Here is a 12,084-nt window from a genome sequence, read left to right on the forward strand (position 1 = left end):
GGAACTAGTTAGATAGTTCGATGGGGAGTGGCTCCTTATTTTCATCTAAAGTAACAGACAGAGAATCAGCACTTTGGAAACAGGGCTGAAACAGAGGGGATTATGGGTAATGCTGCAATGATCTGTTTGGTGTCTCAGCCAATCAGAGACAGGCTCTGTATATATCTGAGACCTGTAATATATTGATGAGAAACAGTATGATAGGGGACCTTTAATGACACATCGTACCCCATAATACAGCATATATATTGGATGATTATTTAAAAACAAGTCTTTCAATGTGGCTTGGAGATAGTATCTAGCTTTGAGAACTCCCTCTTACCTGTTACCTGTTTCTGAGCTTGTTTACACGGGCCTACAAAATAGTTTGTGTTCTTATTTTTAAAGTGCAGTGTTTCATTTGGAGACGTTAAAGCTTGTTGGATTTTATTGTGCAGTTACTAAGTTATATTTTTGGACCGATTAGGTGGACAATTGTCAAGGCACAGTGGTTTAAAATCAATGAGATATTCAGCCAATGCTCATTAGCCCGCTTGTTGGATATAAAGCTAACTTTCTCAAGTTAAAAAGCACACTGACAAGTTCCTTGAATTCAGTCTTTAGGTTAACTTTGTACATTTCTACACTGGACTTTTGTCTCCCATCCTGTCAGTGAGAGTTATTATAAGCATCAGCTAAAGTCTCTTAAAGTAGAGGTTTATAGTTGCCCAAAAATGTAAGATGAAGCATCCTTTTCAACGCTTTCTACAGCTATCTATAGTTCATTTCATCTTCTCTGACTTTTGGAATTATTTTGAGGCTTTTCCTCACAAACCTCCCTCACCTCCAGGCTCTTAATGATGACAATATTCAGACGTTACAGATGTTCGTCAGAGGCTGATGGATATATAACAGAACATCATATCAAACTGAAACAAAAATCATTTCCATACTGCCAACACGAGTAACGTTTTGATTAGAAACCAAGTTTTAAAAGACGTTCTGTTTCTCCTCCTGTGTTGCACAATCCCTGCCTAATAGCCTTTAGGTTATTCCACTTTATTTCTGTATGTTCTGGTTGTATTTCAGCCTCTGAGCACCTGTGAGTCAGCTCGGCCTCCCACACTCTGTCAGCACATCTATCTCCAGCGTCTCCTGCGGATTGGGCTCTAAAAGTAGTTTGATGACTAACTCTCCTTTTCAAAGGTGAATTCCTCCCTCAGTGCAGCGCTAACAGAGAAGCTGTCACGTGAAACCCTGCAAACACTTTGGGCCAGAGGTGGAAAGAAGTGGAGTACAAATACTTTGTTACTGTACTTAAGTACATTTTTCTGGTATCAGTACTTTACTCCACTACTTATTGTTCTGACGACTTTTTACTTTGACTTCTTACATTTTGAACACAAATACCTGTACTTTCTACTTCTTACATGTTGAACACAAATACCTGTACTTTCTACTTCTTACATGTTGAACACAATACCTGTACTTTCTACTTCTTACATGTTGAACACAAATACCTGTACTTTCTACTTCTTACATGTTGAACACAAATACCTGTACTTTCTACTTCTTACATGTTGAACACAAATACCTGTACTTTCTACTTCTTACATGTTGAACACAAATACCTGTACTTTCTACTTCTTACATTTGAACACAAATACCTGTACTTTCTACTTCTTACATGTTGAACCCAAATACCTGAACTTTCTACTTCTTACATTTTGAACACAAATACCTGTACTTTCTACTTCTTACATTTCTAACACAAATACCTGTACTTTCTACTTCTTACATTTTGAACACAAATACCTGTACTTTCTACTTCTTACATGTTGAACACAAATACCTGAACTTTCTACTTCTTACATTTCTAACACAAATACCTGTACTTTCAACTTCTTACATTTCTAACACAAATACCTGTACTTTCTACTTCTTACATGTTGAACCCAAATACCTGAACTTTCTACTTCTTACATTTCTAACACAAATACCTGTACTTTCAACTTCTTACATTTTGAACACAAATACCTGTACTTTCTACTTCTTACATGTTGAACACAAATACCTGTACTTTCTACTTCTTACATGTTGAACACAAATACCTGTACTTTCTACTTCTTACATGTTGAACACAAATACCTGAACTTTCTACTTCTTACATTTTGAACCCAAATACCTGAACTTTCTACTTCTTAGATTCTGAACACAAAGACCTGTACTTTCTACTTCTTACATTCTGAACACAAATACCTGTACTTTCTACTTCTTACATGTTGAACACAAATACCTGTACTTTCTACTTCTTACATGTTGAACACAAATACCTGTACTTTCTACTTCTTACATTCTGAACACAAAGACCTGTACTTTCTACTTCTTACATTTTGAACACAAATACCTGTACTTTCTACTTCTTACATGTTGAACACAAATACCTGTACTTTCTACTTCTTACATGTTGAACACAAATACCTGTACTTTCTACTTCTTACATTTTGAACCCAAATACCTGTACTTTCTACTTCTTACATTTTGAACACAAATACCTGTACTTTCTACTTCTTACATTTTGAACCCAAATACCTGAACTTTCTACTTCTTACATTTTGAACACAAATACCTGTACTTTCTACTTCTTACATGTTGAACACAAATACCTGTACTTTCTACTTCTTACATGTTGAACACAAATACCTGTACTTTCTACTTCTTACATGTTGAACACAAATACCTGTACTTTCTACTTCTTACATGTTGAACACAAATACCTGTACTTTCTACTTCTCACATTTTCCAAACAGACTGGTTCCTTTAGTTTGAATGTGTGTTTGGTGGCGTGATCATTATTATTTAGAGTCATTGCGTGCCTATTGATTTGAACACGATCCGTGTATCCATCATTTCCTGGTCTTCTCTAAAGAAGAGGGACCAATGAAAACGTTGTCATGTTGCCGTTGTTCAGCATGGAAACATTCATTAGCTAACAATGACATTATTGTTCTATTAATATAAAGGGAGGTCAGGTACTCTTTAAAACAGCTGCTAGCTATGGGTACTTTTTACTGAAGTACATTTCAAAGCCCATACTTCTGTACTTCTACTTGAGTAAAGGATGTGTGTACTCATGCCATCTCTGCTTTGGGGTGTTATCTTGTGCAGAGATACCAGAATTTAATTTACCCACAGTGTATCTCTGAGTCTCGTATAGCTGCTCTTTGAGATTTAGATTGATAAGATGCTCCGATTCCTACATAAAAATCTTCCAAAGCACAGATAGATTCTCTCAGCGATGATACGCGGCATTCTGTCAGATGTTATGGAACGATGAAAAGCTTCAGCTGCTCGCTTAAAATATGCAGATGACATTTTTATAGCTGATATTTTACTTTTCATTCTGCTTCCCACGCACACTGAATATCTGCTGCAGCTGCCTCGTGGCAATTGTTCCCCAGAACTGGCTTCATGACTAACTCTTTCTGTCCTGAATGCAGAATTCACATATGATTCACCAGATCTCACGCTGCTCCTCTCAGGCTTTCATCTCGTCAAAACACAAAGCCTGAAACTGCCTCGTGAGCTGTGATTATAAGACTCTCTTTTAGGGAACATTGTGAAAGCTTTGTGGGCTGAATTTAACAACAAGGCTTTCTCATTGTTCAAATGACACTCAAATCAGCCCCGTGGTAATAAAGCTCCAACTGAGGCTTTTGAATGTGACAGCATGTTTCTTATAAAGGACAGTAACACCAGAATATAGCACTGACATTATTTAAAAATCCAGAAATCATACAAGCATAAAATGACAGCTGGGAGACAAGGGGACACTAAAGAGTGACGCACACAGCTGGAAGACCAGGGGACACTAAAGAGTGACGCACACAGCTGGGAGACAAGGGGACACTAAAAAGTGACGCACACAGCTGGGAGACCAGGGGACCCTAAAAAGTGACGCACACAGCTGGGAGACAAGGGGACACTAAAAAGAGACGCACACAGCTGGGAGACAAGGGGACACTAAAAAGAGACGCACACAGCTGGGAGACAAGGGGACACTAAAAAGAGACGCACACAGCTGGAAGACAAGGGGACACTAAAAAGTGACGCACACAGCTGGGAGACCAGGGGACACTAAAGAGTGACGCACACAGCTGGGAGACAAGGGGACACTAAAGAGTGACGCACACAGCTGGGAGACAAGGGGACACTAAAAAGTGACGCACACAGCTGGGAGACCAGGGGACACTAAAAAGAGACGCACACAGCTGGGAGACAAGGGGACACTAAAAAGAGACGCACACAGCTGGGAGACCAGGGGACACTAAAGAGTGACGCACACAGCTGGGAGACCAGGGGACACTAAAGAGTGACGCACACAGCTGGCAGACCAGGGGACACTAAAGAGTGACGCACACAGCTGGCAGACCAGGGGACACTAAAGAGTGACGCACATAGCTGGGAGACCAAGGGACACTAAAGAGTGACGCACACAGCTGGGAGACCAGGGGACACTAAAGAGCGACGCACACAGCTGGGAGACTAGGGGACACTAAAGAGTGACGCACACAGCTGGGAGACCAGGGGACACTAAAGAGTGACGCACACAGCTGTGCAAACTGTCTAGAGAGCGTCAATAGAGGTAATTGATGATCAAAGTCAACAAAATGGTTCTAGATTATACATTTTTTTATCGTCTTTTTTTTTTGCACCTACGAGTCAAATGATCTTCCACTGACTCATTAAACTCCTCTGTTCCCCTGTAGGTGGCGCTGTCGGTGGCTGCAGAGTTCTGGGAGCAGGGAGACCTGGAGAGGAGCGTCCTGGAGCAGACCCCCATTGTGAGGAGACCCTAAAACCAGGTTTTATAGAGACACAGAGGGGGAATATAACAAAGTCCTGAAGTACAAATTTGAGTATTTCGATGTTATGCTACTGTGTACTTCTACTCCTCTACATGTATTTAATACCTTTAATTAGCTACCCTGCAGTATACAAAGTCATTCAAACTAGCTGCACCTTTACCAGCTTTGAGAACACTTTAATGATCAATCATTATAAAACATATCATATATATTATTCTGAAATGGACCAATCTGCACAATGACTACTTTTACTGTCGCTACTTTAACTATATTTTGATGAGAATACTTTTCTACTTTCACTTGAGGAACATTTTGAATGCAGGACTTTTACTGTAACAGAGTATTCCTACACTCTGGTACTTCTACTTTTACTCAAGTACAAGATCTGAGTACTTCTACTTTTACTCAAGTACAAGATCTGAGTACTTCTACTTTTACTCAAGTACAAGATCTGAGTACTTCTACTTTTACTCAAGTACAAGATCTGAGTACTTCTACTTTAAAAAAAATCAAAAATCTCAAGTAAAGTACCAGTCCCTCAAAATTGTACTTGAGTAAATGTAGTTAGTTACTTCCCAACTCTGATAGTACCTGTAGTACAGTAGTACAATGCTTGAGTAAATGTACATCTTTAGATTCCAGATGAGTGAGTAAAACTCTTAAAACTTTGAGAGGAGAAACAGAGGATTTGGTAGACAGGAATGATGGTTATTAATCAGACGAGGCTCTCTTCTGTTTGGGATGGAGAGCAGAACAAGAGACAGACTCACGGCTGAAGACAGAATGAAAGGACAGATTCAGTTCCCTGAGCGGAGCTGATGCTCAGGCCATTAAGTGGAGCAGTGAAACAGAGAGACAGTCGCCTCGTGTCCTTCAACATCCCACTCTCTCTCACCTCACAGTTTAATAGCCTCTGTGTCGGCGGGGAGGACATTTCATTTGATCAGTTTGTTTTCTTCTGCTGTGACTCACTGAGAAAACTTTGCAGAGGCTCAAACTATTTTCTCAAATGTAGGTGGGCGATTACAGCCAGCGTGAAGTTCCTTTAAAGCCCAACATTAGCCACCTTTAGCTTAGCGGTAGTGACGTGAAGTCATGTGACCGTACTGTAGTTTCTTTATAGCCCAACATTAGCCACCTTTAGCTTAGCGGTGGTGACGTGAAGTCATGTGACCGTGCTGTAGTTCCTTTATAGCCCAACATTAGCCACCTTTAGCTTAGCGGTGGTGACGTGAAGTCATGTAACCGTGCTGTAGTTTCTTTATAGCCCAACATTAGCCACCTTTAGCTTAGTGGCGGTGACGTGAAGTCATGTAACCGTGCTGTAGTTTCTTTATAGCCCAACATTAGCCACCTTTAGCTTAGCGGCGGTGACGTGAAGTCATGTGACCGTGCTGTAGTTTCTTTATAGCCCAACATTAGCCACCTTTAGCTTAGCGGTGGTGACGTGAAGTCATGTGACCGTGCTGTAGTTCCTTTATAGCCCAACATTAGCCGCCTTTAGCTTATCGGTGGTGACGTGAAGTCATGTGACCGTGCTGTAGTTCCTTTATAGCCCAACATTAGCCACCTTTAGCTTAGCGGTGGTGACGTGAAGTCATGTGACCGTGCTGTAGTTCCTTTATAGCCCAACATTAGCCACCTTTAGCTTAGCGGTGGTGACGTGGGTTAGGGTTAAGGTTAGCTTCCAATCGGTGCTAACTAGCTTCAGCTACGTAGCATGTTTCTTGTAACTGCAGCCTTGGTGTTACATAGCAGTAGCACGTTAAGAAAGCAGGAAGTAAATACAAAGGAGCATTCCGTTTTTATGATATCTGGAACAAAATACCAGAAAACTGCATCCAATAACTATTCATATCTCACACTGCACTGTAACTTGTATTTGTATATGTTATACTTGTCTTATTCTATATTAGCTTAATTCTCTTGGCTTTCTGTTGACTGTATTTAACTGTGTTTTTGTTGCACTATATCCTAACAATGTTATACTTTTGTAAGGCGCTTTGAATTCCCTTATGTTGAAATATACTGTATTAATTAACGTAGGCTACCTTGTTTACGATACGATGGGATAATACTTTAATGGTCAGATCAAGTCTGAAATGTGACTTGCATCACAGCAGCTCCATGTGTAACATCAACAGACACATATCAAGTTGTTTCCATAAAGAGATGAAGATGCATGTGCTCAGCGGTCGAGTTGATGAGTGTTTTTAACAATTCTCTCTCTCCTCTCCAGCCCATGATGGACAGAAGCAAGTCAGACGAACTGCCGAAGATGCAGTGTGGCTTCATCGACTTCGTTTGTGCTTTTGTGTACAAGGTCAGACATCAAACAACAGCAACATTCACTGCTTTTAACCTAGCCAACACTCGCTGCTATAAACACCTGTAGCTACATTGTTCTGAAGGTATAACACCTGTAAAGTCTGACCTAGGAATTGATTTTAACTTGACATTTTGCTGGGTGACTTAAAGGGGACCTATCATGCAAAATGCACTTTTGTACGTCTTTTATACATGAATATGTGTCCCCGGTGTTCCAGGGAACTCACCAAGTGTCAGAAAACACAACCCTCTCTATTTTCCTCCATACCCAAATCTCTAAAAAAGGGGCTGCAACGGATCTGATAAAAACTGATCCAGATTTGAACACTGTCCTGACGTCAGGACGGTGGGCGCTACGGCTATTGGGCCAACTCCACCAATCAGGAGGAGACAGCCACGGCCATTGCCGTTCGAAAGCGCTGGAGACGCTGTAGTACATATGCCAGGCCTGTAGGTGGTGCTGTTCTCACAGAATCAGCCCTTGCTAAAACAGAGCTAGAAATTGTCAAATTGAGCAAAATGAGGCATGGCTAAAATGCATGATCTGTTTGGTATTTTGAAAAAAAAAAAGTATAAATATGCCTTATATAGGTATGGTCCTACACTATATTATTCAAATATAGCATGATAGGTCCACTTTAATTTCAAAATGGTCCAGGTGTTGATAATCGACTTTCCTCACACCCTCTGATTCAAGATTCAAGATTCAAGTCTCTATCACCATGTGCTCAGCAGCTACAGTGTAGATATGTCAATGACAAACTGAAGTCCTCCTCCAACAGAGCAACATGAATATATATAGGACATAAACAAATAAAACAGATAAAATAGTGCAAGAGAATGTTTTGAGATGTGCAAGTAAATACAAATAAAGTAGAAATAGTGCAAGAAGAGTCTATGTACAATATATGATATATAGATAAATAATTTGCAAGATGCAAACAGATGAATGTTATGGATGTTCTTTAAAGAGTTCAGGTGTTTAATAGTCTTATGGCCTGTGGGAACAAACTGTCTTTGAGTCTGGTGGTTTTAGAGCTGATGCTCTGAAAGTCCTTTGTTAGTGTTGTCAAATATATAGATGATAGATAGATGGATAGATAGATAGATGGATGGATGGATGGATGGATGGATGGATGGATGGATGGATGGATGGATGGATGGATGGATGGATGGATGGATGGATGGATGGATGGATGGATGGATGGATGGATGGATGGATGGATGGATGGATGGATGGATGGATGGATGGATGGATGGATGGATGGATGGATGGATGGATGGAGGATGGATGGATGGATGGATGGATGGATGGATGGATGGATGGATGGATGGATGGATGGATGGATGGATGGATGGATGGATGGATGGATGGATGGATGGATGGATGGATGGATGGATAGATAGATAGATAGATAGATAGATAGATAGATAGATAGATAGATAGATAGATAGATAGATAGATAGATAGATAGATAGATAGATAGATAGATAGATAGATAGATAGATAGATAGATAGATAGATAGATAGATAGATAGATAGATAGATAGATAGATAGATAGATAGATAGATAGATAGATAGATAGATAGATAGATAGATAGATAGATAGATAGATAGATAGATAGATAGATAGATAGATAGATAGAGTTTTTTATGTCAAGGATTAGTTAAACGTGATCGTGTCCTCTCCAGGAGTTCAGTCGTTTCCACGTGGAGATCACCCCGATGCTGGAGCGCCTGCTGAACAACAGGAAGGAGTGGAACGCCCTGAAGGAGGTGTACGAGGGCAAGCTGGCGGCCATCGAAGGGGTAAAGACAGCCAAGGAGGAGGCGGTGGCCAGAAAGCAAGGTAAGAGACTCTCAGACTGAGAACCATACCCCACTGATGGATTTAAAAACAGCAGTTGCTAACAAGTGTCTAAATGAGACGACTAAACGTCATCACGCCTAACATTTGCCACCTTTAGCTTAGCGGTGGTGACGTGAAGTCATGTGACCGTGCTGTAGTTCCTTTATAGCCCAACATTAGCCTCCTTTAGCTTAGCGGTGGTGACGTGAAGTCATGTGACCGTGCTGTAGTTCCTTTATAGCCCAACATTAGCCACCTTTAGCTTAGCGGTGGTGACGTGAAGTCATGTGACCGTGCTGTAGTTCCTTTATAGCCCAACATTAGCCACCTTTAGCTTAGCGGTGGTGACGTGAAGTCATGTGACCGTGCTGTAGTTCCTTTATAGCCCGATATTAGCCACCTTTAGCTTAGCGGTGGTGACGTGAAGTCATGAGACCGTGCTGTAGTTCCTTTATAGCCCGATATTAGCCTCCTTTAGCTTAGCGGTGGTGACGTGAAGTCATGTGACCGTGCTGTAGTTCCTTTATAGCCCAACATTAGCCACCTTTAGCTTAGCGGTGGTGACGTGAAGTCATGAGACCGTGCTGTAGTTCCTTTATAGCCCGATATTAGCCTCCTTTAGCTTAGCGGTGGTGACGTGAAGTCATGTGACCGTGCTGTAGTTCCTTTATAGCCCAACATTAGCCACCTTTAGCTTAGCGGTGGTGACGTGAAGTCATGTGACCGTGCTGTAGTTCCTTTATAGCCCAACATTAGCCACCTTTAGCTTAGCGGTGGTGACGTGAAGTCATGTGACCGTGCTGTAGTTCCTTTATAGCCCGATATTAGCCACCTTTAGCTTAGCGGTGGTGACGTGAAGTCATGTGACCGTGCTGTAGTTCCTTTATAGCCCGATATTAGCCTCCTTTAGCTTAGCGGTGGTGACGTGAAGTCATGTGACCGTGCTGTAGTTCCTTTATAGCCCAACATTAGCCACCTTTAGCTTAGCGGTGGTGACGTGAAGTCATGTGACCGTGCTGTAGTTCCTTTATAGCCCGATATTAGCCACCTTAGCTTAGCGGTGGTGACGTGAAGTCATGTGACCGTGCTGTAGTTCCTTTATAGCCCGATATTAGCCTCCTTTAGCTTAGCGGTGGTGACGTGAAGTCATGTGACCGTGCTGTAGTTCCTTTATAGCCCAACATTAGCCACCTTTAGCTTAGCGGTGGTGACGTGAAGTCATGTGACCGTGCTGTAGTTCCTCTATAGCCCAACATTAGCCACCTTTAGCTTAGCGGTGGTGACGTGAAGTCATGTGACCGTGCTGTAGTTCCTCTATAGCCCAACATTAGCCACCTTTAGCTTAGCGGTGGTGACGTGAAGTCATGTGACCGTGCTGTAGTTCCTTTATAGCCTAAAGTTAGCTTTTTACTTCAGAAATCATGAAGTTGTTTTAATATGTGGAGGAGCATTTTGTATGGTGTAATTTTCAAATGGTAGAAAATATCTTCCTCTCTGTCTTTCCTTCCTCCTGCAGCAGCGGCTGCAGCCCAGTCGCAGTCAAAGACTTGTATTGTCGGCTAGAGAAGCTACGACAGCAACAGGTTGCTTTGCTTCATGTTTATCGTCCCCCCAATATATTTATCTCTAATCTCAAAATACCTGTTTCTGTTCTATCAACTGTTTCTCTTTTGCTTTCTTTCTGCTCAGCTTTACTGTGTATATTTACTACTACTGTATTAGACTCAAATGCACTTAGTATCATAGCATTTGGAGTCTGAGGGAAATGGTAAATGGACTGTACTTATAAATCTCTTTATCAGGTCTTCTCGACCCCTCAAAGCTCTCTACATACTACGAGTCATTCACCCATTCACACCTCATTCATGCAGAGCAGCACTAACTCTAGGGAAGCTAGCACACACCTGTGGGGGAAACTTCTGAAGCAATAGGAGTCAGGACTCAGAGAGACACGATGGAGAGCTGGAGCTTTGATGGCAAACACTGACGGTTTATTTGGAGCTTCGGCCGGAGAATTCACAAGACATGTCACGGGCCACGGTCTGACCACAGGGTTGAGATGCCACAATCCATTCTGAAGAGCCCTCCTGTAGCTCCAGGTTTTAACTAGTTCAGAGTGTAATAATCAACATTCTTCAATAGAGAGACTAAACAGCTGAGGACACTGAATCACATTTGTTGTCGCTTATGGCTCGGGGTCACCTACACCCCGAGAAGGATGTGTTCCAGGTGTCCCACAACAATGACTATCTCTGAACGAGAGCTGCCCGGTCACAAACTGGTAACAACAACAACTTGCTAGGGCAGCCCCTCCTTAAGGGAGATAGCGGCTGCTCAAGGTTGGTCAGCTGCGTCAGAGGGCGAAAGATGACATGCAGGGGAAATTATTCCCTGACAACACACACAATCACACACACACACAATCACACACACACACACACACACACACACACACACACACACACACACACACACACACACACACACACTCACAGGACGCAGCACTCCCTTGCAGCCACATACTGTATCTGTATTAAAAATCTGAATTAAAAACCAGAAAGAGTAACGTTCGGTATACTACGTCTGTGATGATGGCAGGACATGATATATATTATTTACTGTAGGTTTTACTGAGGAGATGAATTGCTTGTAAGTCTTTTGCAGAAATTAGTAAAGATGCATCTCTGTTTATGACTTGGTGTTTGTGTGTTTACTGAGCTGTGTGTGAGTTTATTTGATCCTGTACAGTTTAGTGTCGGTGTGACTGTGGGTCAAAACATAGGATGATTCTGAGTAGGGCTGCACACATAATCAAAATGTTATGCAATATGAACTTCTGCAATATTCAATCATTTCTTTCTTTCAGAGGACAATAAACCTAAGTGTTGTAACGCTACACCTGATCTTAACCCAAGGATAATATCAGAGGGGAGATTGCTTTGCGACTGGTTTTGTAACATTGATTATCCCATCCTTAAAGGTGGGGTAGGTACGTTTGAGAAACCGGCTCGAGATACACTTTTTGTTATATTCCATGGAATGCTCTTAACATCCCGAT

At 41.7% G+C, this 12,084-nt stretch overlaps 1 protein-coding gene across 1 annotated transcript in view; it reads left to right on the forward strand.

Moving 5' to 3' along the window:
- Window positions 1-10,625, forward strand: part of pde6a (phosphodiesterase 6A, cGMP-specific, rod, alpha) — a 55,093-nt gene extending 44,468 nt beyond the window's left edge. The window contains exons 20-23 of the mRNA XM_034135424.1: window positions 4,749-4,823; window positions 7,087-7,170; window positions 8,870-9,026; window positions 10,543-10,625. Coding sequence (XP_033991315.1) covers window positions 4,749-4,823; window positions 7,087-7,170; window positions 8,870-9,026; window positions 10,543-10,589 — 363 coding nt within the window. The 3' untranslated portion in view covers window positions 10,590-10,625. The remainder of the gene's footprint in view (window positions 1-4,748; window positions 4,824-7,086; window positions 7,171-8,869; window positions 9,027-10,542) is intronic.
- The last annotated feature ends 1,459 nt before the right edge of the window (window positions 10,626-12,084 follow it).

The sequence above is a fragment of the Trematomus bernacchii genome, unplaced genomic scaffold (genome assembly GCF_902827165.1).
Source record: "Trematomus bernacchii unplaced genomic scaffold, fTreBer1.1, whole genome shotgun sequence".
In the NCBI taxonomy this organism is placed as follows: Eukaryota; Metazoa; Chordata; class Actinopteri; order Perciformes; family Nototheniidae; genus Trematomus; species Trematomus bernacchii.